We start from the raw sequence: 27,299 nt of genomic DNA, 5'->3' as shown, positions 1-27,299 counted from the left end.
CATCTACATCTGAAACCACAGATTCCCCAAACCTTAAAATCTTTTTTCTTGGGAGGGTGCTAAAAGGATATGGGGAGCTGGGAGAAGTTAATTATTTGTAAATCAGAGGCTGAAATGCATGATGGTCTTCACACAAGTAAATGGTGACATGTATGTTTGACACAGAAATAATCACCATTCTTTCAACAAATTAAAAAGCCAAAGTCACTAATGCTTGTCAAACAAACACAAAAGCAAACAATGGGGGAATGTGGAAGAGATTCAGGTTAACCAGTTTCTCTACCCTGCTATAAGCGGGACCAGTGGTACAAATTCCTTAAATGTGACTCCGTATCAAGAACTAAAAAAGCTTTTTATTTTTAGTTTTCTTTTTTTGACCCCAGGATCAAGGGTTGGGGAGAGGATTATTACTTTGTTCAATTTATGATCTTACTTACTTTGATAGGGCTGCAATTTTTAAAAGTTACTTGTGAAATGGCTTACCAGATTTTTCAGCAGTGTGGACAGTTCCTTTGTGAGTGTAGAAAACTTGACAAAAGCGGTGCCAAGATCTGGGTTGTCTCGACTTAAAAAATTACTCCCAAACTTATCAAGAACTTGTGCATAGTTTTCTTCATTTTGTACATGTTCTGAAAAGAAGAAGAAAGAGGAGTCTGAGCTGTTATGTGCCACAATGACAAGTTACTCTGAACACTGACTGATCACCAGACAGTCTCAAAAAGAAAGCAAAGAAACTGGATCCATTCTTTCCTGAACATATCGACAAGGTGGTTGGCAGCATGCTAAGTGTCCCACTCTATCAAAGGCAGTTTCCTCTCTTTGCTATCAGAGCACTGAGTTCATTTATACCCCAATTAATCCACAGATGCACCACAGATTGAAGGGTTAAATTACCATCCCATTTTCAAGCAATTAAGAAAATATGATCGTCAGGAAACAAGTCAGACCTGATTTTTCTTTCTCATACCCCAGATGCAGTCCCCTGGCCTCTACCTTTAAAAATATAAGAAAAATCTGACAACGTCTCACCACTCCCATGACTACCAACTTTATCCAACACCATCCATCATTTCTTGCCTCCATCACTACAACCCTTCCTGCAAAAGCTCCTTGTTGCAGCCTCTGGTCTGTTCCCAGCATGGCACCCAGTGTGATCCTGGGAAGTTGTGTGTCTGATCCCATGGGTTTCGTGGCAGACACTGTCCCTCCCCATGTTCTGAGTCCTTGCAGGCTTACGGAAAGGGGTACTGCACATCCCCACACCCTGAAGTAACCCGGCACCGACCAAGGACATGTGAGCGCAGGAGGTACCATTTCAGCTCCCTGGGCTCAGCTCTGCACGCCTCTTTCCCGGCGCTGGAGTACAAGGAAGCATGAATTTCTATGGAGGGCCACAGCAGATACAATGGTAGTTATAAAAAGAATAAATGAACACAAAACTGTCTATCAAAACCATACCTTTAAAGGCTTAATTCAAACGACAGCTCTTTCTCTTTAAAGCCTCCCTTTACTGGGCAATGATTTTTCCTTGCCCATAATGCTCTGGCTACTGCAGTATTTTCCACCACACCACATCATATTCGCCTAAGTACTGCTCTTTTCCTGCCCCCAGACCACGAGAGGCAGGGCTTCCCGGTGGCTCACCTCTGCATTCGCACCCAACACATACCGCTCACGTGTCAAGAGCTCAGCTTACAAAGCTAGGGCTCAGTAAAGAGGTGCTGACTTGGACTCGTCGATTACCCTTTCAGGAATTTAAGAAGCATTCACTCCTTAAGTCTCCTGGGTTGTTCAATAATTGAACACTAAATAATTTAAAAATATTTCACTCTCAAACACACCCTCAATAACTGCCTGGGAGCAACAGCGTAATCCTGGACTGGTGGATGCCCCAGAAAGAAGTCAAAATACGACGAAGTGAACGAGCATCACAGCATCCAGTGAAATGAAACGAGGCCCAAGCAGCTTCGCATTGTCACCACATTAGAAATGCATGATGCCTAGGGTGGATGTCAGCATTTCGGGTTGAGATATTAAAAAAGATAAAATGCAGCTCTAGTTACTGCCCGCAAAGCTGCTCTGAGAAACACAAAAGAAAGGCTACGTCAGCTGCAGACAGGAGACACACACCTGGCCTCCTTCGTAAGCTGGAGCCACCCCAGTACCGTCTGTCTGAGGCCAAGGGCCTCACCTCGCCCTTGAGAAGCCCACTCTGCCTGACATCCTTTCCTGCTCTGAAGGTCAGCAGAAGAGGGGTTCAGATACCCGTTCAACTGCTTTCAAAGGAAGGGTCTCAGAAGTAAAACCCAAGGGGCAAGCTCTAAGTGGCAGGCTTTGTGTCTGCTCGAAATTATAACATGTTTCAAAGGATGCATTGACATCTTTAGATTATAGGACACCCAGGTACCACCGACCAGTTAAGACAAACTATTTCAGCATGCTTCTTCACTCCCCTACACACTACCCAATTCCAACCTCTTCCTCTCCTTCCTCGCCACAGCCATCATCCTGAATCTGGACTTCATGGAGGGGTTAGGAAGTTTTATGAAAAGCTCTCAGTTTATGAGGGATGACAGAGTCACCAAAAAATAACATGGACTTGGACAAGGCAGAGAGCGAGGTCACAGGAAGCTGGCTGAGAACCTTCTCTGACCCAAAAGATTTTCACAATATTGTATTTAACCCACACCAGAACTCTGGGAAGAATTACACTTATCAGGTAGGTGAAATAAAAATGTGATGAGAGAGGCAGAAGGTAAGACTGGATAAGCTTAGGCAAGATCATGGGTCCTGTATGTTTAGCCCACAAATGAATCACTTCAGTCGTGTATGACTTTTTGTGATCCCATGGACTGCAGCATGCCAGGCTTTCCTGTCCATTACCAACTCCCGGAGCTTGCTCAAACTCATGTCCATTGAGTCAGTGAGGCCACAGATGAATAACCATATATATTCATCTATACAAACACCCCCGCAAGAGTGTATGTGTACATATAATAACCACATTTATATGTGCATGCGTGCTAAGATGCTTGAGTGTCCAACTCTTTGTGACTCTATGGACCATAGCCTGCCAGGCTCCTCTGTCCATGGGATTCTCCAGGCAAGAATACTGGAATAGGTTGTCTACCCTCCTCCAGGGGCTCTTCCCAACCCAGGGATCAAACCTGTCTTATGTCTTCTGCATTGGCAAGCAGGTTCTTTACCACTAGTGCCACCTGGGAAGTCCCACATTTATAATCTATACATGTGTATATGAAACTTTACACATCTGAAAATAGAACAGCTAATTTAGTGAGCTAAATCTCAGAATACTACTACTAATTCTACTGAGGGTTTCAGTGATGCGAGTTAAATATAAGGTGCTTAGAACAGTGCCTGGCAAGGTGGCACATGCCCCTAAATTATCAGCCATTACTACCTCTATACCCACGATCAATTACAATATCAAGTGCATTTCATATCAAATAACATAGGAATGTATGTCTCCCATGTTTCAAGTATTTTTTAATATACTGCATTATAAAGCCAACAGCGACAATTCACCCAAAAGATTATATAACCACACACATGCCTTTGTACAAAATTAAGGGTTTACCAAGCAGGCTTTCAACAGGCACAGAGGGCAAGGAGGCAGGATCCTGGTGGAGGCAGAAGGGAGGGACAGATTACAGAGTACAGTAAGCAATTTGAAAGGAATGTAAACTCAGGGGTTTAGGAAAGGAGAGGGAAATGAAGGCCTTGGGCTAGGGGAGCACCGTGTAGGCATGGGTGGGACTCGGGAGGCAGAGAATTGGTTCAGGATATCTCAGAGAGTAGGACGGTCTGTTTTAGGAACTTTACTCAAGTGCCAGATGACTTTTGGAAGTTGGTAAAGTAGGGGTTGGGGTTGGAACTTCCCTGGTGGTCCAGTGGCTAAGATTCCCGAGTTCCTGATGCATGGGACCCAAGTTCAATCCCTAGTCGGGGAACTAGATCCCACATGCCACAACTAAGACCCGGCCCAGTCAAACAAATAAATATTAAAAGTAGAGGCTGGGAGAAGCAGATGAAGACAGAGATGGAATAAAAGTAAAGAAAAAAAAAATAAGGTGAGAGAGAAATCTGATCCATCTCTTATGGAGACCCATGTTTTTCTAATATTTATAGGAGATTTCTGCCATTCAAGGTATAGGTGCAGAATATAAGACAGCAGCGCTATGTTACTTCTTTCAGTTCTGACGAAAGAACAAAATAATATAGTTTTAACAACTGAACCAGAAAGGGCCACTTAGTCAGAATTTCAACTGCTGGCATTACTTTGGAGAGACAATGAAAATGTACTAATCCCCTGATATGTTCCACATACCTTGAAATTGCCTTTGTACACTTACCCGATGGCTCGGCAGGTAAAGAACCTGCCTGCCAACGCAGGAGACACAGGAAATGAGGGTTTGATCCCTGGGTCAGGAAGATCCCCTGGAGGAGGAAATACCAACTCACTCCAGTATTTCTGTGTGAAAAATCCCAAGGACAGAGGAGCTGTGGGCTACAGTCCATGGGAGGCAAAGAGCTGGACACGACTGTGCACAGTGCACACACACACACACACGTTTAACCACCACGGCAATATCTAGGTAGTGGTTTCTTACTCCACTGCTGAGCATGCCGGTCACTGCATGAGCACCTTACATACATTCCTTCAATCACGCTTATTAACAAGCCTATGAGGTAAGTACTGTTATCATCCTCATTGGGAAGATACTGGAAAAAAAAAAAAAGCCCAAGGCCACACAACACATAAGGGAACTTAAATTAGGGCTTTTTAATCTCAGAGCACTCAGGTTCAATTTTCAGGTCTATTAGTGATACTTCGTGATGCACTGACCCAGCAACTTCACCTTTTTCTAAACCTCATTCCCATGCTATGAAATGGAGATAATGACGGTACTGACCTCACAGAAGCCCTGCAGAGATGGAGTAAGATACTGAATGGTATACAACAGATTCGATACACTTCTACTATGACAAAGACAACAACAGCGGTGGGGACAAACAGCAGGCTGCCCTTCCTAGGCTGGGTGGCAGGGGCTTCCAACAATATTCTGAAATCTACGTCTGTACTCCAAGAGTTTACATTCCCAGTGGCTGGCAGTAACAGGTGCCTTGGGAATACATTAAATTCAGCATTCTTTAAAATACCTTGTATTTCGCCAATGAGGCCTTCCCTAGAATTTCCAGAAGCACAACAATGATTAAACAGGCCTTTCTCTGAGGGGCATCTGCCTGCCGCCCTGTTAGACTTCACCAACCTGGGAAACGTTCACAAACCCTCCCTGACTGGCCCACTAAGCCCACCTCTGATTCTGTCACTGTCATTTAATAACGACACAAAGAATATTCTAAAACCTAAGGCAGTTGTTTTAGATAAGAAAAGGGAAACTCGGTGCTGAAGCCAGGTGAGGACCCAGCTTCGTTGGATTCCAGACCCCATCCTTTTCCACGGACAGACTCAGGAAAGATGGTCACAGACATGGGAATACAAATAACTATGTGGACTCTATTACGTGAAAGGCTGAATGAATATCAAGGTGAAAGGGGGAAAAAGATGGGCCTCCTGGGCCATGACAGTAATATAATTATTATAGCAACAATAATAATTGTAAAAATGAATGATAGCTGATTTTTAAAAAGGTTTGTTTATTATTTTCGGCTGTGCTGGGTCTTCATTGCTGCACATGAGAGGCCCATTGCAGTGGTTTCTCTTGTTGCAGAGCACGGGCTCAGCTGCTCCACGGCATGTAGGATCTTCCCTGGTCAGCAATCGAATCCGTGTCCCTTGTACCGGCAAGCGGATTCTTAACCATTAGACCACCAGGGAAGTCCCCTTGTAGCTAAAGTTTTTGATGACTCACTGTACCAGGAACTGTGCTAGATATTTTTCCTGAGAATTTAATGCTCACAAGAACATGCTAATATTACCCCCCTTTCGTATATGCAGAAGTTGGTTTAGGAAGGTTAAACAAGTCACATCAGGTGACACAGCTAGTAAGTGGTGATGACACGTGCTGACTGCAGAGCCTGAGCTATTTTTGGCTGACTGGGTGGCTTGCGAGATCTTAGTTCCCCAACTAGGGACCAAACCCAGGGTCACGGCAGTGAGAGCACGGAGTCCTAACCACTAGGCCCCAGGGAAGTCCCCCGAGCCTTGCTCTTAACCGACAGGCTTGGCTAAGTGTTGGGAGCCCCCGATGTTGTTGTTCAGTTACTAAGTCTTGTCCGACTCTTTGCAACTGCAGGCACTACAGCATGCCAGGCTTCCCTGTCCTTCACCGTCTCCTGGAGTTTGCCCAAGTTCATGTCTACTGAGTCGGTGATGCCATCCAACCATCTCATCCTCTGCTGTCCTCTTTTCCTCTTGCCTTCAATCCTTCCTAGCACCTGGGTCTTTTCCAATGAGTCGGCAGCTGGAACCCCTAGATGCTTTCTAATTTGAGCCAGATGTCAAGCGATGGAGGGACTGGAAAATCGAGGTCTCAGTGCAACCTATGTGCAACCCTGGTCAGGTGACTAAGGCTCTTGGCGGCTTTAATTTCATCTAGAAAACAGGTCTAATGAAACCTACCCAGCCTACTCCTGGAGGCTGCCTACCAAGAGGTAAAAGATGTCATCATTAATGTGAAAGCTCTTTGGGCGAAAACAACGGCAACAGTAACAACAACAGAGGACACTAGACAACCACAGAGGATTATTCCTATTTATGAGTATCAGGCCTGGAAGGCACTCATCATGAATCCCTCCTAAAGAGCAGCCCCAGCCTGGACCACCGCAACCTAACGCTCACAGAGGCATCACGCCTGGCGTGCTGCGGTGACCTGGGTGTGAATCTCCCTCTGGTCCTGCCTGGCTGCGTGTGACCCTGGAAAAGGCACCTCAGTTTTCTGGGTCTTGGCTTTGTATGTGAACTGTGGTGGATGATATCCAGAAAGTACACAGCAACTCTCCAGAAAAATATCTTTACTTTTACTACTTCTATCCACCCTGAGATTGAGGGCTGAAGTTCTGATGTGATGGATGTTCAAAGAGAATCCAAATATTACGGCCTTTTTTTGGAGGGCTCCAAGGTACGTAAGAGGCTCCCCCGGTGGCTCACATGGTAAGAAAGCCACCTGCAATGCAGGAGACCTGGGTTTGATCCCCGAGTCGGGAAGATCCCCTGGAGAAGCGAATGGTGACCCACTCCAGTATTCTTGCCTGGAGAATCCCAGGGACAGAGGAGCCTGGCGGCCTACAGTTCACGGGGTTGCTACTGAGTGACTAACACAATGACAACAAAGGTACCTAAGACAAATGTAGCCCAAACCCCAGGTCTTCCACTTTACCAGCTGTGGATCTGGGGCAATCTCTGTACCATCTCTGATGACTCTGTTTAACTGCAGTAATACCTACCTAACAGAGTTAGTATGTACAATGGATGAAGAGAGTCTATAATGTGCCTCTCTCTGCCTGGCTTACACTGACTGTTTATGCAACATGGAGATCTTAGTTCCCCCAACTAGGGACCAAACCCAGGGTCATAGCAGTGAGAGCACGGAGTCCCAACTATCAGACCCCAGGGAAGTCCCCCGAGCCTGTGCCCTTAACAGGCTCTAACTGGTTAGAGCCTAATTAATAGGCTTGGCTATGTGTTGGAGCCCCTGATGCTATTGTTCAGTTACTAAGTCGAGTCCGACTCTTTGCAGGGACTGCAGCACGCCAGGCTTCCCTGTCCTTCACTATCTCCTGGAGTTTGCCCCTTCCTCCCTGCAAAGCAAGACTCACTTCCTCAGTTTGCTGTATTCTCTCTCCTGGGAGCCTAGCTTCTCTTCCAAGATCTTTATGCAAGTTATCTTCTACGCCAAGAGTCCAGAGCAACTTGTGCTTATCGGTTTATCCTTATGATATTAGAAAAAATCTTCAGGAGGACAATTTAAGTAGGGGTATTATCATACTATGGTTATAAAACCTAGCCCAAGTTTCCAGTCCACCAAACTCCATCACAGTTCCAGGCCTAGCCTGCCTCTTTCAAGATCAGATACAACTGAGCCCTCCCAAGCAAGCTTGTCATTCGCTCTCAATCTCCTGCAACACCCAGGCTCCTGGCCTTGTATAATCTGTTGTTATGCAACCAGCTCCCAGCGCTGAGTCTGACATACAAGTTAGTGCTCCGTGCCCATAGTGAATTCTCCTGGAACAAGCCTTCTTTCTTCCTTCAAAAGAAGACTCAGCATGGGCCATGTGCCAGGGGCGAAAAAACAATGAACTACAATATAAAAAAAAAAAAGCCATGTAATACATGTCATAAATTATAGTGCTGGCATAGAGGGGGAAGCAATAAATTCTTTTATACTATACTACACATACCTGGTAGCACAAATCATACTCGCACAAAATTAACTCCATTTGTTTTTAAAATAACAAAAATAATCCATATAGAGATGTACAAAGATAAAAATTATTATTTCTTTCCTCTTCTTCAATCATCTCCTTGAAACGAGCCAAGTTAATAATCTGTAAACTTTTTCTACACATAAAAAATATACACACAAATGTGTGTGTGGCAATTCTTTGTAATACTTGTCATGGATTTTTTTTTCCCATTTGTCTTTTCATTTTTCAATGGTGCCTATGGCCATGAACTTTCGAAATTTCATGTAGTCAAATACACCCGTTTCTAAAAAATATTTATTTATTTCATTGCACCGGGTCTTCATTGCGGCATGTGGGATCTTTAGTTGAGGCATGCAAACTCTCAGTTGCAGCATGTGGGATCTAGTTCCCTGATCTGGGGACCCCGCATTGGGAGCCAGTCTTAGCCACTGGACCACCAGAGAAGTCCCAAGTATATCAGTCTCTATTCAAAAGACTTTAGAGCTTCCTGCCTCGCTTCTACTCCTTAACCCTTCTAACGTTCAGTATTTTTCTAAACATCTAAGGCTTTAATCCAGTGCAATGTTATTTGTTCATACAGCAGGAAGAAGAGTTCTAACATTATTTACAGTATGTCCTAAACCTTCTAGTATTTAATTCAGTTTTCTTTTTAGTATTTAAACAGTCAATTCATCAGCAATGGATGCATTCGTACGGCACAAGGAAGAGTTCTAATTCTACTTCCTTTCCGTTGTGTGAAAATACATTACTATTTAACACAGCCGGTTGTAGGTACCCAATCAGCATCTGAGTTGGATGCACACAGCAGAGCTTCAATGCAGCAGACTAGGCTTCGTAAGAGATGGTAACTGAGCAGCAACCTAAAGGATATATAGTTAACAAGCTGGTTTAGGGTAAAGTACGCTTCAGGTAAGAGGTGACAGCCTACTGCCAAGGCACCATCAAGTGCCCAGGGGTTAAGAAGAGACTAACATGGGGCCTTGGGTCTCTCCGGAGCTCACTGTCTCTGGTCTAGAACCAGGCACGCTAAGTTTAAAAGCACTGCCTTCCACTCCCGTTCATTATCACACGGGCTCAGATCTCTTTTGCCACACCAATCTATGAAACCAGCAAACCTATCCTGTGACCCTGAAAACAACCTGTTTTAATTTCGTCAGACACCATGTGATTGGGGGATGAGTTCTGGACTTAAGAGTCTGTATTTTCTGAGATACAACATCCACTTGATTCTGAGCAGTTATTTCACGTCCCTGGGCCTCCGTTTCCCCATCTGCTCCCACCCCCTGCACTGGTTAAGATGAAAGGCAACATCCTTGGAGACAGAAAAGCCCTGTGTACATTTTGTTTTCTTGGTAAACTGCCTTTCTCCATACCACTTTGAGTGACTCATCCCTCTGCCTTTTCAAGGTCATTTCGAATTTGGATCTGTTCTTTCCAAGTTCCAGCCGAGCTTCTGCAGGAATCTGCCTGAGCTCCCGGGGTGTTATCTGGAAACACAGCATGCAAACTCCCATTTCTGCAGCACTGACAGACCCATTAACTCACGGAGCCCCGAGAAAAGATGCCCGCGGAGTTCCACCGGGCTTACTCAGCATTTAAACGGCACTTGAGCATCACTCCATCATAGCGGAATCAGAAATGTTCTGTCCTCTGGCTCCATTATTCAGGCTTGCTAACCGCCAGATCAAATACGCATCATGCCCTGCTTTGCTGATGGCTCCTGAGGTAATTTTAGATCTGGCCCCTGAAAAAGCTAGACAGGAGACGAGCAAATTCCTCTCCCACTCAAGTCTCCCGCAGCAGGAATGCCCATCACCCAGCAGAGCCAAGTTTTCTCATAAAAAGATGTACTTTAAAAATATGGCTTAAAAAAGAAACATGGTTCCACGTTTCACTATAAACGTGCATCAAACACCCACACTGAGATACAAAGATTATTTAGGTCATTATGTCTGTGGCCTCGGGTGCATCTTGTGGCCTAGTGGTTCCCAGCTTTAGCTTCTTGGTTAATAAATGATGCAGAATTTCAGCTCTGTGCTGTGTGATGACCGGGAGGGGTGGGATGGGGCAGGGGTGAGACGGAAGCTCCTGAGGGAAGGGATCTATGTATACTTCAGAGCTGATTCACACTTTGTACAGCAGAGACTAACACATCACTGTAAAGAAACCATACTCCAATTAAAATAAATGAATAAAAATTTTTTAAGTTTTTAAAAATTCAGGAGAAAACCCATTTTTGCCAGATTATAAAGGGATCTATGACTTCAGAATTTCAGAAGCAGAGAGGAAATGTTAGCAGAGTCTAAAGGCAAAGCTCTTGCCCTCGACAAAGACCGAGTCCAGTGAGTTCAGGGGAGGACGTCAGCGCAAACACATGAAAGCGGTCGAGAGGGCTAGGCTGGATTCCTCCATTGCTACTTCATTTACTTTCTGGCTGTGCTGGGTCTTCGTGGCTGCGCGGGCTTTTCTCTAGCTGTGGCGAGCCAGGGCTGCTCGCCAGCTGCGGTGTTTGGGCTTCTCACTGCCCTGGCTTCTTTTGTTGAGGAGCACGGGCTCTATCTAGGGTGTGTAGGCTTCAGCAGTCGCAGCTCCCAGGTTCAGCTGCTCCAAGGCATATAGGATCTTCCCAGATCAGGGATCAAACCCGTGTCTCCTGCACTGGCAGGCGGACTCTTTACCACTGAGCCACCAGGGAAGCCCTGGACTCTGGTTTTGGTCACTGGGGAAAAGCATTCCTTACTGGCCCTCATGGGCTCCCCTTAGGGTAGGTACTGTGCATTCTAGGTGGCAAAAGAATCTTCATCTCACTTTACAACCACTTCCCTGGTGGTTCAGGTGATAAAGAATCGCCTGCAATGCAGAAGACCTGTGTTCGATGCCTGGGTTGGGAAGACCGTCTGAAGAAGGGAATGGCAACCCACTCCAGTATTCTTGCCTGGAGAATCCCATGGACAGGAGTCTGGTGGGCTACAGTCCACAGGATTGCAGAGAGTTAGACACGACTGAGCAATTAACACTTTCAACTCATAAACAGACATGGTAGGAATCATCTTCTCTGTTTCATAGATAATAAAGTGAGGTCCTGAGAAATGAAGGGATTTGCTAAGAAATGTGCAGTTATGGCTAGCCTGGGCACATCCCAGCTCTTCTGCACTGGGGCCATAGTTTCCACTTGTCACTGTGCCTGCATACAGCAAGACAGGTCTCTCCATCCCAGGATTCCTGGAACAGACCTCACCCTGAGGGCAGACACGCAGGAAGAGGGCTGTAGAACTGCAGCTGGGCACCACCTAACTGTGCTGTCGGGACTGAGAAGACACAAACCAAAACGGAGCGTAGAAAGAAACATAGCTGAGTCGTGCTTTCTTCTGTTAGTTCATCTGAATTTTCTACGGCAAACATGTTAATCCACATTACACTTCCGTATGGGGAAAAAAAATCAAATAGAAAATGTCACTCAAAAAAAAAAAAAAAAAAGTCAGCTCCAGGCACTCCTAAGGAGCAGCCCCTTGCAATTCTCCATGGAGAGAACGGGTGTGTTAGACAAATTATCTGAGACATGCAAGACTACCATTCTGTCGTCAGTGAATGCAAGCGATGAACGGCCCGCCCAAAGTCATCGTCCGACAGCTCCTGAGAGTTCTGTCTCATGGGACTGATTGTCAGTGAAAGACACTTCAGGATCAACAGCAACACGCTTGCTCTCCAAACTCAAACAGAGGACCAGAAAAATCAATACGGAGTTATCTTTCCAGGCTAAAGACTCAACTGGAAAGTCCCTCCAGTCCTGGAAACAGACACTTTAGGATTCTTGTCTGCTTCCAAACCACATATGGCATTCAACACACGGACGACTGCTTTCTGGAGGTTATCACAGAGCATGGCTGCCTTACGATGGTGTATAACATGAAGAACGTGATGGAGCTACTTTACGTGTGATATGCCAGGTGGTCGGGGGAGCGTGTGTGAAGAGAGGGTTTAAGTGCATCTGGGGAAAGTGCCATACACAGAAACAAAGCTAGATACCCTGGCTTTCCCCCAGAGAAGTGAAGCACCTTCATGCAGGAAAAACAGTCCGGATTTAATGAGATATAAACCACCCAAGAGCATGGTCGAATGCAGTTTGAAACAAGCAGTAAGGTACAGGCAGGCTACAGAATCTTAACTGCAGTGGTCGGCGAGGGTTGTCCAAAGGAGAAAGGTGGTCCTGAAGAAAGAACTACAGATCTAGAGATGGTCCTGCTGAGTGAAGTCAGTCAGACAGAGAAGGACAGATACCATGTGACATCCCTTACATGCGGAAATGATACTAATGAACTTATTCACAAAACAGAAACAGAATCACAGAGAAATAACTTAGGGTTACTGGGGAAGGGGTTGCGGGGGGGGACAGGGGGAGGGGACAGTCATGGAGTTTGGGATCCACATGTATGCACAGCTCTATTAAAATGGATGATCAGCAAGGACCTGCTGTAGAGACAGGGCAGCCTGGATGGGAGGGGAGCTGGAGGGGCGGCGTGGAGAACGGACGCATGTATGTGTATGGCTGAGTCCTGCTGTCCACCTGAAACTATCACATCGTTAACCAGCTATTCTGCTGCTGCGAAGTCACTTCAGTCGTGTCCGACTCTGTGCGACCCCACAGACGGCAGCCCACCAGGCTCCCCCGTCCCTGGGATTCTCCAGGCAAGAGCACTGGAGTGGGTTGCCATTTCCTTCTCCAAAGCATGAAAGTGAAAAGGGAAAGTGAAGTCGCTCAGTCATGTCCGACTCTTCGCGACGCCAGGACTGCAGCCCACCAGGCTCCTCCGTCCATGGGATTCTCCAGGCAAGAGTACTGGAGTGGGGTGCCATTGCCTTCTCCTAACTGGTTATATTCCAATATAAAACAAAAAGTTAAAAAAAAAATCTATAGATAGCTACTGACCTGAATCTTTAAACAGTAAGAAGGGTCAGAGAGAGGGACAAAAAACCACAAATGCGGTTACATATCTGTGCCTTGAACTGATGAGATTTAACTTAGAAGATCTGAAAGAACAAGAGAGAGAGAGACAGAGACAGAGAGAGAGAGCGCCCCCATTCCACTCAATGAGTGCATGTGCTGGGGCGGGAGGACACGACCACCTGCTCTCCACCTGCTGGCAGAGGCCTCTCTCCCTGGGCCAAGGGGGACCAGCGTACAGAGTGTGTGCGTTTTACACACCAGGGCTCCCAAAGGACTGCCAACACTACATAAAAACACACGAGTTCCATTTTAAGTGTGCTTTATAGGCCGTCCAAGCATATTCAAGGCTTGCTTTGACTCCATGGGTTACTTTCCATCCAGGCAGACTTTAAAATCTAACCTCAAATCAAGAGTGACTGTAGATAAATATATTTTACTTTGCAATAAACTAAGAGAGCAGATATTACTACTTCTCCTGTTCATCCTATTACTCACTCATCTCGCTGGTACTTAATAGTTCTGACTGAACAAATAAAATGCCAACTTGCAACTTCAGTTGAAGGGATACCTCTCAAGTCACTTGTCATACACTGGCATTTATTATTTATTGATTTAAGTCAGATTGCCTTAAAACATAGTAATCGCCTATGAGCCAAGAGTGTTCTATCAATTCTTTCCACCTCTAGGTATAATAAGGGCTTAATAAATGAATTAGTCATATACAATAATAAATGAATTAGTCATATACAATAGTAAATGAATTAGTCATATATAATTAAAAATATTTTTTGGCTCTGCTGGGTCTTTGCTGCTGCCCGGGCTTTTCTCTGGTTGTGGCGAGCAGGGTCTATTCTCTAGCTGCAGTGTGCAGGCCTCTCATGGAGGTGGCGTCTCTTGTGGAGCACAGGCTCTAGGCTCACGGACTTCAGTAGCTGCAGCTCCTGGGCTCTAGAGACACAGGCTTAATAGTTGTGGTGCACATGCTTAGTTGTTCCACGGCATGTGGGATCCTCACGGATCAGGGTTGAATGCGTGTCTCCTGCACTGGCAGCTGGACTCTCCACCACTGGGCCACCAGGGAAACCTTCTCATATGTGATTCTAATAATCAAAGGCCTGCACTTGCTAACTTGACAGTAACTTCTGCCAGGCTGATGCTCCTTTCATTAACAATGATAAACGATGGACAAACTATAAAAACAACAATCGTTTGAAGTCACTGGAAAGTACACAAAGGCATGAAGAAAGAGGCAGGGATGCCACCCTGCTCTGGGAACTGCTCTAGGAAAGACCATCTGTTACTGGCTTTTCTCCTGAGGACAGACCTCAGTCCATGCTGGGCAAGGAGAGCAAAACTGCTGCAGAAAGTGCATTTTACTAAGCTAAGGTGTCAGAGGTCAGAGTTCAGGATTGCGTTGTTGCTGCTGCTGCTAAGTCGCTTCAGTCGTGTCTGACTCTGTGTGACCCCATAGATGGCAGCCCACCAGGCTCCCCCATCCTTGGGATTCTCCAGGCAAGAACACTGGAGTGGGTTGCCATTTCTTTCTCCAAGGATTGTGTTAGCAGCTGGAAATTGAGTGGCGGGAGTGGGGGGCAGGGGCGTGGATCTTAGAAAGGAGGAAGTCAGAGAAAGGAGAGCCTGCATGTCTGTGTATACCCTCCCTTCAAATCCCTGGCTAAGCCTGCACTGCACATGTATGACTGATACTTCAAGAAGCCTGTGGAGGACAACACTGAGAGCCAGCAGGTTTCAGCCACTTCCCTAGGCTAAGTAAGGCATGGAATTCAAGTCCCACAAAGTCAGCAGGGCATGGTAAGCACTGTGGGCTGAAGTCCCAGAGGACTGTACCTTTGGAGTGCAGACCATGTGGCAGGACACAGAGCTGCATCCTAGGACCGTGAACAAAACTAAAACAAACTCACCCTAAAAAAGCTTTTCTGCCATATGACCCAGCAATTCCACTTCTGGGCATACACACCGAGGAAACCAGATCTGAAAGAGACACGTGCACCCCAATGTTCATCACAGCACTGTTTATAATAGCCAGGGCATGGAAGCAACCTAGATGCCCATCAGCAGATGAATGGATAAGGAAGCTATGGTATATGTACACCATGGAATATTACTCAGCCATTAAAAAGAATTCATTTGAATCAGTTCTAATGAGATGGATGAAGCTGGAGCCCATTATACAGAGTGAAGTAAGCCAGAAAGATAAAGACCACTACAGTATACTAATGCATATATATGGAATTTAGAAAGATGGTTAACAATAACCCTATATGCAAAACAGAAAAAGAGACACAGATGTACAGAACAGAATTTTGGACTCTGTGGGAGAAAGTGAGGGTGGGATGTTTCGAGAGAACAGCACCGAAACATGTATATTATCTAGGGTGAAACAGATTACCAGTCCAGGTTGGATGCATGAGACAAGTGCTCGGGCCTGGTGCACTGGGAAGACCCAGAGGGATCTGGTGGAGAGGGAGGTGGGAGGGGGGATCAGGATGGGGAATACTTGTAAATCCATGGCTAATTCATTTCAATGTATGACAAAAACCACTACAATACTGTAAAGTAATTAGCCTCCAACTAATAAAAATAAATGAAAAAAAAAAAAAAAAAAAAAGCTTTTCACAGGATCAAGGTGATGGCTGTTGTTCAGTTGCTAAGTCGTATCTGACTTTTTGTGACCCCATGGACTGTAGCACACCAGGCTTCCCTGTCTTTCACTGTCTCCCAGAGTTTGCCCAAACTCATGCCTGTTGCAGTCAAGGTGATGGTGACCACCAGCAATTTAACTGTGCACTAAAATAAACACACTTCTTAGAAAGATAACCATCCAGAGTCTCTACAACATGTAATTCACTATCTCTACCTTGCAAACAGAAACTATTGGACATGCAAAGAAACAGCAGATATGCAGCTAAAAGTCAACAGAGAAAAAGTCAAGTAAAGCAGAACCACAGAAAACCTAGATGTTGGGTTTAGTATGAAATAATTTCAAAAATAAATAGTACAGGACTTCCCTGCTGGTACAGTGGATAAAAATCCACCTGCCAATGCAGGGGACACAGGTTTGATACCTGGTCCAGGAAGCTTCTACATGCCATACAGTAATAACTAAGCCTGTGGACCACAATGACTGAGCCCGTGCGCTGCCACATGAAGCCCATGCACAGAGCCTGTGCTCCTCAACAAGAGAGATGCCCGTGCCCTGCAACAAAGGGTGACCTCCACTCAGCACAACTAGAGAAAGCCCAGGAGTAGCAACGAACACCCAGCACAACCAAAAATAAATAAATGCTACAAATACATCCAAGAATGCATAAGAAAAGTTGGATAAAATGGATGAAAAGATGAAAAATTACAGAGGACACAAAAATTCTCAAGGACTAAGCGGAAATCCAAGAACTAAAAACTACAATATTCAAATAAAAAAATTCATTGGGTGAGACTAATAGTAGACCAGACGCTGCAGAAGACAGGAGCAGCCAACTTGAAGACAGTAAGTAGACATTATCCAAACTGAAGCACAAAAAGTATAAAGACTAAAACTGAACAAGCAGAGTCTTGATGACCTGTGGGGATGCTATAAAAGTTACTATAAAAGTAACTGGAGTCCCAAAAAGATAAAAGAATACAAGAATAAATAAATAATTTGAAGAAATACAGGCTAAAAGTTTTCTATCTTTAATTTTTTGCAATTAACTGCAATTATAATAATTATCACTGATTACTATGTCCTGGGCTTCCCTGGTGGCTCACAGGGTAAAGAATCTGCCTGCAATGCAGGAGACCTGGGTTCAATCCCTGGGTCGGGAAGATCCCCTGGAGAATGGAAACCCACTTCAGTATTCTTGTCTGGAAAATCCTATGGACAGAGAAGCCTCGTGGGCTACAGTCCACGGGGTCACAAAGAGTTGGACTTGACTGAGCAACTAACACACACTACGTCCTAGCATCAACACTAAGTATTTTATATATGTATTTCCCAATCTTCACAAAGTAGGCATTATTGCCCCATTTTCGGAATAAGAATACTTAAGACTGAAATGGGGTGGAGGGCGAGGTGAAGGGTCTTGCACACATCTCCACAGTTGCAGATCTAAGATAACAAACTAGGTTTGTCCAGACTCTCCCTCAGCTTTTTCAGAAAGCCCTGAGTTGATAAGGATGAAGGCAATCAACACCACCACCACCAGGTCTGAATCATATGTGTTATTCTTCACAACAGTCCAGTGAGGCAGAAGTGATTACTCCCTTTACAGAAATGAAGACTCAAGTGCTTAAAGTTTTCTGTGTGCACAGGTATCTCACCACCAATCAGAGGCTAAATCAGCTTCTGATCCCAAACCTGTCAGAATGAATCCACGATACATTAATGATGGTGTGCAGGAGGCATGTTTAATCTATGTAAGAGAATACATGAATATACTGGCCTAAGTGCCTTGTTGTTCATGTACCAGTTAGGCTAATTACAAAGGACACAGTAGTAGTAGGAGTGAAATTGGGGAAATACTTTGTGGGCAATCCTCAATTCCAGCTCTAGTCTGAAGGAATAGAACTGCTCTCCTTTTTAAGTGACCCATCTAGCACTTTCAAGTTACAGGATTGCTGCTTCTTTTCTTGTCTGTCTGTCTCCACAGGTGAGGCATCCCAGGACGGCGTGCCCACGAGTTCTGCACCCCACTGAATGAATCCTCAGTGCGCTACCCTGGGTCGGCAGTCATTCACCTCTGACAGCTAGTAGTCCTGGCAATTCTGCCGCGGCAGCTTTGGGAAGATAAAGAAAGAAGTTTCAAGACTTGTAGCTACTGACGAGTTGTGCCGGTAATTTAAACCAGGTCCCTTCACCCCTAAATTGGGAATGACAATGTCTTTCATGCAGGACTGGTGAGATGATGAAGTGACAACAGGCAGCTGGCATGTAGCAGGCACTCAACAAATGGCAGTTATAATTTATTACTTCTATCAAACTTGGACCATGAAGGTACAGAAACATTTTTTTTTTTAATAGTCACCTTTAACAGAGTGTTTTTCTTGTTCATCTCAAGGCTTTTTTAAAAAACCTGAACTAGAGGTTATGGAGTAAGTGTTCCCAATTTCATTTAACATGAGTTAATTTCTCATGAAGCATGCTCCCATAAGTTGTAAGCAAACATTATAAAATATTAACTGATTTTAAAATTGAGACCATTCATTCCAGATCAGCAAAATGGAGGAAGTGCATACACATACACACACATACCCCAGATAGCTTCTGATTTCAAGTAACAGAGTGTTTGAGCCAATGGCTTGAATACAAAAACTGTCAGTTCCCAAAGAGCCTCGAGCTGTAAGGTTATTCTGGAAAGAAACTTCAATTTTCTAAAGGCTGCTTAAAAAAACTCCTCTGGTTTTATCCCTACATAATTTGAGGAGTACTACTCTCTCCCAGATAATTGTATTCCTTTTTAGAAAAGCCTGCTTCCTTGATCATTCTGAAGGAATCCATTATTTTGCTGTCATTTTTTAAGGAGTAATGGCGGGGGACCTCCCTGGTAAGACACTGCACTCCCAAGTAGGGGGCCCAGGTTTGATCCCTGGTCAGGGAACTAGATCCCACATGCCACGTTTAAAAGATCCCTCGTGCAGCCAAATAAATAAATAATAATATTTTTTTCAAAAAAAAAGAAGAAGTAATGATGGACTCGGAAGAATTCAAAATGCCTTGAAGGCCCAAAGTAATTTGTCTAAACTTTGCTCAAATCACTACAACTACCACGAAGAGCTATTTGCAGTTTTCCTGTCTAAGGTATTCTATTCCAGAGGGCCTAGTTTTGTTTATTTATTTATTTATAGGTTTGCTTTCATTCAAAAAAAAATTTTTTTTAATCAGATTATCAGTCACCAATTTGGAAAAAGGAGAATATACTCTAAACATAATGTTCTCTGTATACCTCTTGACATTCTTCCCATTAATATTCGAATCTATTTTTATCTCTATTCTTAAGAAAAATTTCATCCCCACAGAAAACCACAGGATTAAAAATATCATTACAATTAAGACTCTAAATTTAATTACCGACTCTACTTACAATTAACTTCACACTATTACCTTTAAATTTGAGAAAATGTTAACTAAAAAAAAAAAAAAAAAAAGGCTGAAATGAAGTTGGAAATTACTTGGATATAAAGATTTACTTCCTATCCACTGATTAATTTAGCACTTTACCTTTAAAATTTTAGATTTCCTCATATGACGAGCTATTTCTTAAAACAGATAAATTATCAAAATGAAAATCTGGGGTGAACATCACATTTTAATTTTGCTTTAAAAAATACAAATGTTCTTGTAAAACCACTCACTATGCAACTGTAAGTGAAAATGAAAGGGGGAATATAAGAGGAAGCAACAAGAAAGCAAGGTGCTTCCTTTCCTGACTTAAAAAAGCTGGGAACCATTCATGATCATCCAGCTACATTTCAGAAATAAGACTTCCCTATCCTATGCTTGTAATCAAATGACATACCATTGTCACTTTTTTATTCGCTGAAATAAAAGGATTTGAGACCCAAATTTTCAGACTAACAACGTTACAGAGATTTCTAGCGGATACCATGTGTTACTAATAAGCTAAAATGTACTCCAAATATATCTTGGCATGAATTTTAAGGAAGCCACCACATAATAATAAAACACGTATTTTGATTTGTGATTCATTATTTTTTAATCACAGAAAAAGACCTAGTAGCAGGAATATCCTGGGTTTTTCCTGCCAAGGAGAAGTGTACATGTGGGTGTGTTTAAATAACACATCTGTTAAAATAAAAAAAAAAAGAATGAATCAATTCAACTAAGTCATGTGAAGAAAAACAAATTTGGGAGCCCCACGCTCACAATTAACCACATGACTCTTATTTTGTACAAGTACAGTATGCACCACTTTCTTCTGCAGCAGCACTGAGATGCAGTAAACTCGTCTTTCTCTAGAGACACACACTGACTTGCACTGGACCCACCGTGTGCACACACATGCCAGTGCTCACGCCAGTGCTCACACGGGCAGAAATCCTGTGACTGTCAGCCCCATTTCAACTCTTCTGACCTCAGGTCGCACTCAAAGACCAAGAGCACGATGTCGGTCAGAGCTTCGGTCACCTGAAGGTTCAGGGCTAGCAAATGTGCTTCAGTGGTGCTTTCTGGTGGGGAAAAAAAGCTTCAGGGCTGCTTGAGTATCCTCACAGCATGGCGGCTGGTTTCCTCCAAAACAAAATAAGAGTGGGGGACCTAGGTGGAAGCCATCTCTTATGAACTGGCCTTGGAAATCACATGGCATCACTTCTATTACACTCTCTTCAATAGAGGAGAGTTCTGAGTCTGGTGTATGTTCAAGGCAAAGAGAATCAGACTCTATCTTTTGAAAGAAAAAAATCCGAAAGAACTACAACATCCTTCAAAACCTCTAGGATGTTCAAGAAAATACTTGCTATTTTAAACATATATTAGTGGGAGAGAGAGAGGGGAAGAACACATTCAACAGGTAAAACTTTCTAAATGACAATGTATTTCACAGCCAACACTGTTAAAGACTTCAAAACTTAGAACAAACATAGAAGAATTGAACGGCTTGGAAATTTTCCCCTTGATCCAAGTAGTTTGCAGAATTGAGTTTTTTGTTTTTTGAAATCTCCTCATATACAGCAGGGACAAGTAAGAGAGAGACAAATTCCTAAAGCCATTTCAAACTAAACTGCTTACAGGGAGATAATTTGTTTTTCCAATAAAAGGTCTCTTATTAATTTATAATTAGTACTGATAAAGCTTACATGCAAAAAATAATAGATACCCTCTTAGAGTAAGTCCTTTCACCATTCTCAATCATCTTTTAAATCGTTTTGGGGAGGTGGGTGGTTAAGTATTCTCAAATCAGAAATATAGAAATGCCTCTTGAAGTTCCAAAGAACATCAGATGGGTTTTGTGTCACTTAAGCACTGTGAGAAACCTAGAAAATTATGAAAACACACTGGGAAACAGACACTAGGGTTCAGCCTCTTGTGGCTTCTCTGGAAGAGACCAGAAGGCCTTGGACAGGAATGGCCTGGATTCCACTGAGTATGGCTCATGGGAAGATGTGCAATATCACTGTTTTACTCATCTTGCTGTTTGTTAAGAATTAAATGTCACAGGGCTGCCCACACAAGCTGACAAAAAAACCCTAAATATGCTGTAATCATTGGTGACTGCCGAAGCCCTATCAGGCCCCTGCAGTGGGTGAGATCTTTTATCCCCACATTTCCAGGCCACAGGGATGATGATAACTGCTATTGTGGCCCCTATCTGAGAGGCACCAAAGTCACCCCACGGGTTACACTGCTGCAAGGTTACATTTGATGGATTCACTCATGAATATTCATGATCAGTGAATATTTAATGGCCACTGACAAGAGCGTTTCCTGGGGACCCATCCGGCTGATAAGCAGCCATTCATCCCGTGCTTGTTGAGTCCCTGCCAAGCGTCAGGTCGACGACACACGTATAGTAGCTGCAAACAGCCAAGCTGGAGTCAGCTAGGCTCCCTTCCCAGTCTTTGCCAGTTGTGGCCTCCTGGACAAGACGGTGTGGCCCTTCACACTTCAGCTCCATCATCTATAAAACGGAGATAACAGGAGACCTACCTCAAAGGCTTGCTGGGCTTCACTTAGTATGGCATGAGCACCCAGTGTATGCCAAGTCCTCCAGAGGTATTCCCCAAGCACCCTCTTCGAAAGATATCAGGTTCCCTTTTTGTATCCTGCAAGCTTTCCTTTAGTACTTGCCAGTTTCTAAGTACTTTCCAGCTTGATGATCTGATATTAACATCTCTCTCTCCCCTACTGGACTGTCAAATTATCATCAAAGCAGAGATTCTGTCTGACTTATCTAATATACCCAACATCCCAAACAGTAGCATATAATAGGGGCCCAATAAATATTTGATGAGCTAATAAACTATGTAGGCAAATTCACAAAATACAAAGACGAAAGACACAATACCGGCCTGCCAACAAGGAGTTCCCAGGCCACCGATGCACTTCTCAATTCTAGTTGTATTTAGAATCATCTGGGGCGTAATATTGCTGTAAGCCTAATACCTGGCCCCTACTTTGGAACAACTCTTGGAGGGCGGACCTACGGGAATCTCTGCTTTTGTGTTTTAAAAGAGTTGTTCAGGTGATCTTTTTAAAAATTATTTATTTTTGGCTGCACTGGGTCTTTGATGCCGCACAAGGGCTTGCTCCAGTCTTGGCGAGCGGGGGCTCCTTGCAGTGCGCCAGCTTCGTGATCACTGAGCCAGCTCTCCTGTCGCGGGGCACGGGACTTCAGCAGCTGCAGCGCGTGGCCCCAGCAGCTGTGGTGCACGGCCTTAGCTGCTCTGTGGCACGTGGGATCTTCCCAGACCAGGGATGGAACCCGTGTCTCCTGCACTGGCAGGCGGAGTCTCTACCACTGAGCCCCTAGGGGGAGACCCTTCTTCAGATGATTTTAATGAAAAGGCATGATTGACACTCACTGGTCTAAAGCTCAAAAGACAGGGCGACAGTCACCACACAGTGTGAGGTATGTTCTTCCGGGGATGATGGAGGTGCCTTGTCTCCGCACCATCTGATATCGTAGCTGCATCACACGTGACTACTGAGGACTCAGCATGGCTACTGACAAGGAGGGCCTGAACTGAACTGCATTTTAATTTAAATTGAAAAAGTTACGTGTGTCTGGGAGCCCTATTAGCCAGGGCAAACCTAGGGCAGAGGACACACGACAGCCCCGAATCCAGGTGACAGGACTCAAAGCTCAGTGAGCTGTGGTCCCACCCACAGGAGAGCATCGCTGGGCAGGGGAAGCAGCAATCAGACTCTGCACTCACCCTGCAACCCTACACCTTCCACACACGCAGGACGATGTCTCCCGCCACCGTGCCCGGGACGGCTGTGACCATGCACAGGAGCCGCTGTGTGAGCTGCGGAACGGCAGGGTCGTTGTGCAAAACGAGGCGAGGCGTCGGGGGTGAGGACTCTTGGAAAGGAAAGACTCGCACGGAGCCCCCAGCACAGCACTGGCATGGCAGCACCTCAGATGCAAATCAGAGGTCTCCCTTTATGAGTCAACATCACGGAGAACTAACGTGCATTCCTGAGGCAGACAACGGCTCCTTACATTCGTTATGAAGTCATCCTGGTTCCACATTACCGGTAGGAAGGCTGAATTAATACAGAGAAGGCATCCACGCTCCTGACCTACCTGTCATTTTCCCTCACCTACTGTGTGTTAGCCAGGCACTACACGGCAGGCAGCATGTTGGGTACCTTAAATATTCCCTCGTTTTGTCTGTACAAGACTCTGTAAATTAGATGCTATTTTCTCATTTTATGGTGAGGTAATTTAAAACTCATGGAAGTTAATTAATTTACTTGACTTTGACGAGCAGGAATAAAGCTATAATTCAAACTTAGATCTACGTTACACCTAAGATTGTTTTTTTATAAAGTTTGTCTCATATTCTATTATATACTCAATAGATATGCTACTGTCCAACAAACCTCCATTCATTTTCTGTTTTTTCAAATATAGTCAATGCTTCAATGAATCTACTTGTATATAAAGCATAATACACACACATACATGTAGAAAAGTACATATATCCTAAGTGAGCATTTCATGAATTATCAAAAAGTAGACTTAACTATGGATTCGATTAACCAATCCATAGTTTCTTATAGAAAAACCCAAATGACCTTATTGGCCAACCCAATAATACACTCCAAATCAAGAAAAAGAACAATGCCAGCACCTCAGAAGCCCCTTGGGCAACCTCCTCATTACTTATCCCATCCTCCACCAAAGAGCTAATATCTGTAAAGGGCCTACCACCTCATGGGAGTTCATTAGAAGGAGCTAAGAGAGAAGTTACAAATTATGTGTATAATCTAGGCCAAGACTAAAGGTACCATTTGGTCACTAGATAATTGGACAAATATCATTTAGCTACTTTAATTAGAAGTTAGCGTTTTATTGGACATAAAGAAATTAGAGATGGGTCTCAAGAAACCAGGGTACAAATCTGTTAATTATGATTATAGAGTGCCCTAGGCTTGGGGCTTTAAGGGTGAAAGGGACTGATTCTCAGCTCTGATAAGGTGAGGAGGACCAGGAAGTATCTGAGGGCTGAGCTCTGCCTGGTTCCACGTTCCTTTCAGCCCCATGATTTTACCAAAATAGGGAGCATAAATTTAAATAAAATATAAAATGAATAAAATATGAATGTATCATACTTAACTAAACTCCCAGGAAGTGGTAGACCTTTTACAGATGTGAACTACTTAGTAAATCCCTTCAACAGTCCTGTAATAGCACCTTCCCCGCTTTACAGAGAAGATGATGGAGGTTCAAAAAGTGAAGCACCTGGAGGTCACAAGGCCGGTTAGGGTTAGAGCAAGGATGCAAACCCAACCCCACCCAACTTTAGAGCCCTGCCCTGTCCATACACCCTGCTGCCTTCCCCTGCCAGAGGTTCTCTTCTGTTATAGACAACTGACTTAGAGACATGACCTCTGGGAAAGCCAGCTGATGACTGCAGTAACAGTAACAAAAGATGTGAGTCACAGACCTGGAAACTCCTTTTATGTTTCCAAGCCTTTCTCCACCCCCCGGACGGGGGCGGGGCGGGGGGGGGGGTTCGCTGGGACCCACTGTTTCATGTGGACACCCACTGTTTATTTTTATTCAGTTTGTTTCTTCTTACCCACAGACAACATACTTTTCTCTACAAGGTGACAAAGTCTCTGACCAAGTAAGTAAAGTAAGTGTTAGTCGCTCAGTCGTGCCCAACCCTTTGCGACCCCATGGATTGCAGCCCACAAGGCTCCCCCTGTCCATGAGATTTTACAGGCAAGGATACTAGAGTGGTTATCCCTTCCCTTCTCCAGGTTATCTTCCCAACCCAGAGATCGAACCCAGGTCTCCTGCACTGCAGATCCTTTACCGACTAAGCTACAAGGGAAGCCCATAAAAAAGTGAAAGTTGCTCAGTTGTGTCCAACTCTTTGAGACCCCATGGACTATACAGTCCATGGAATTCTCCAGGCCAGAATATAGGAGTGGGTAGCCTTTCCCTTCTCCAGGGAATATTCCCAACCCAGGGATCGAATCCAGGTCTCCCACACTGCAGGCGGATTCTTTACCAGCTGAGCCACAAGGGAAGTCCATTTGCTGACACAGGTTACCTGGCCTGCCCTGAGCCACAAGCAAAGACTCGAGGTGGCAGGTTGTGTCCAGGTGTCCACTTGGCCTTGTGCCCCACAGCCCCTCTAACTTTCACCCCACGTCTGTCACCAGCTGGTGGTGGTGGTGTTCAGTCACTAATTCGTGTCTGACTCTCTGCGACCCCATGGATTGCACAGCCCACCAGGCTCCTCTGCCCATGGGATTGCCCAGGCAAGAATACTGGAGGGGGCTGCCATTTCCTTTTCCAGGCGATCTTCCCGACCCAGGGGCTGAACCCAAGTCTCCAGTATTGCAGGCGGATTGTTTACCACTGAGCCATCTGGGAACCCCATCACCAATATTGATTTCCAAATGTGTACAAGTTCGCTTCAGATAGAAAAGATTTTCGTTTAACTGAGGCCACTGAATTACAGCCTGACCAATCACACAAAGACATTTTACATGTCACTTGTGGCAACATTACCTATAACTTTACTAAGTTTTTCAATGTATAATAAAATCTACTGCGATTAATGGGCTTCCCAGGTGGTGCTAGTGGTAAAGAACCCGCCTGACAATGCAGGAGACATAAGAGACATGGGTTCTATTCCTGGATCAGGAGGATCCCTGGAGGAGGGCATGCAATCCACTGCAGTATCTATCCTTGCCTGGAGAATCCCATGGACAGGAGCCTGGCAGGCTACAGTGCATAGGGTTGCAAAGAGTCGGACATGACTGAAGCAACTTAGCACTGCAATTAATGTTTTTTCTTGGAAAGCAATAACAGGCTTGGACTGACAGAAGAACTGAATTTCTTTGACTTACTTGGTTTTCCATTTGTAGCCAAGTCTTTCATAAACTTAGCACCTAACAACAGAAAAACTCGAGTCTCCTGCATTGCAGGCAGATTCTTTACCATCTGAGCCATCAGGGAAGTCCAAGACTATATATACACAAATACATATAATTGGCGCTGTCCGTGTTTGTAAGTACTTACCTTGACCGGAATTATATATTGCTTTTACAGACTTCTTAACTTTCTGTAAGGCTGTTCTATCTTGGTCTAGAGCCTAAAAGAGAAAAACGGGGAGAGAAAATGTTGGAAAACTTGGTAAGTTTAAAAAAGAAAAGAAAAAGAAAAACTCATTCATAACTGCATTTGTTGGGCTAAGCACTGCAGCAACAGAAAACTGGCACATTTATCTAACAGTGAACCGTTTCAGAGATATGATTTGCCCAGGATTTGAGTAGTTTTGGGATAAATGCAGTTATTCCACAAGGCTCAACATTGGGTGAAATGGATAACTTCGTGGTCAGTTGGTAACTGTGCTACATTATGCACAGGAAAGAAAATAGAAAACACCTAATAAATCTTAAGATTTGATCCCTTCACTTGGAGAGCTTATAACTTGGGAAGGGAGAAAGGCAAACAAGTGACATGTTCCCAGCGGACAAAGCACATCGCCAAATGGTAACTTCAGCCGGAAAGAAGACATTTAAGGGGGTGTAACAAATAAGAGTGGCCCCAAAGTGCTTCTCAAACTTTTAACTTGAGGATTACTTTCAGTGTTAAAAAATTTTTTGATGACATAATGCTGATATTTCAAAAATTCCAATTATTAAAAATCACAATATGGAAAGCTCTACCATGATGCTGGCAATGCTTACACGATTTCTTACATGATGAATCAACACATCCCCAGCCATCTACCTGTGTTA

At 44.3% G+C, this 27,299-nt stretch overlaps 1 protein-coding gene across 4 annotated transcripts in view; it reads right to left on the bottom strand.

The window, feature by feature from the left end:
* Positions 1-27,299, bottom strand: part of ASAP1 (ArfGAP with SH3 domain, ankyrin repeat and PH domain 1) — a 329,862-nt gene that overhangs the window by 106,780 nt on the left and 195,783 nt on the right. For all 4 annotated transcript variants that reach the window (XM_070477002.1, XM_070477000.1, XM_070477003.1 and 1 more), the window contains 2 exons: positions 26,578-26,650; positions 484-629 (listed from right to left, as the gene is read on the bottom strand). In XM_070477002.1, coding sequence (XP_070333103.1) covers positions 484-629; positions 26,578-26,650 — 219 coding nt within the window. The remainder of the gene's footprint in view (positions 1-483; positions 630-26,577; positions 26,651-27,299) is intronic.

Source organism: Odocoileus virginianus, chromosome 15, assembly GCF_023699985.2.
Source record: "Odocoileus virginianus isolate 20LAN1187 ecotype Illinois chromosome 15, Ovbor_1.2, whole genome shotgun sequence".
NCBI classification, from domain to species: domain Eukaryota; kingdom Metazoa; phylum Chordata; class Mammalia; order Artiodactyla; family Cervidae; genus Odocoileus; species Odocoileus virginianus.
This window is presented reverse-complemented; position numbering and strand designations above follow the sequence as displayed.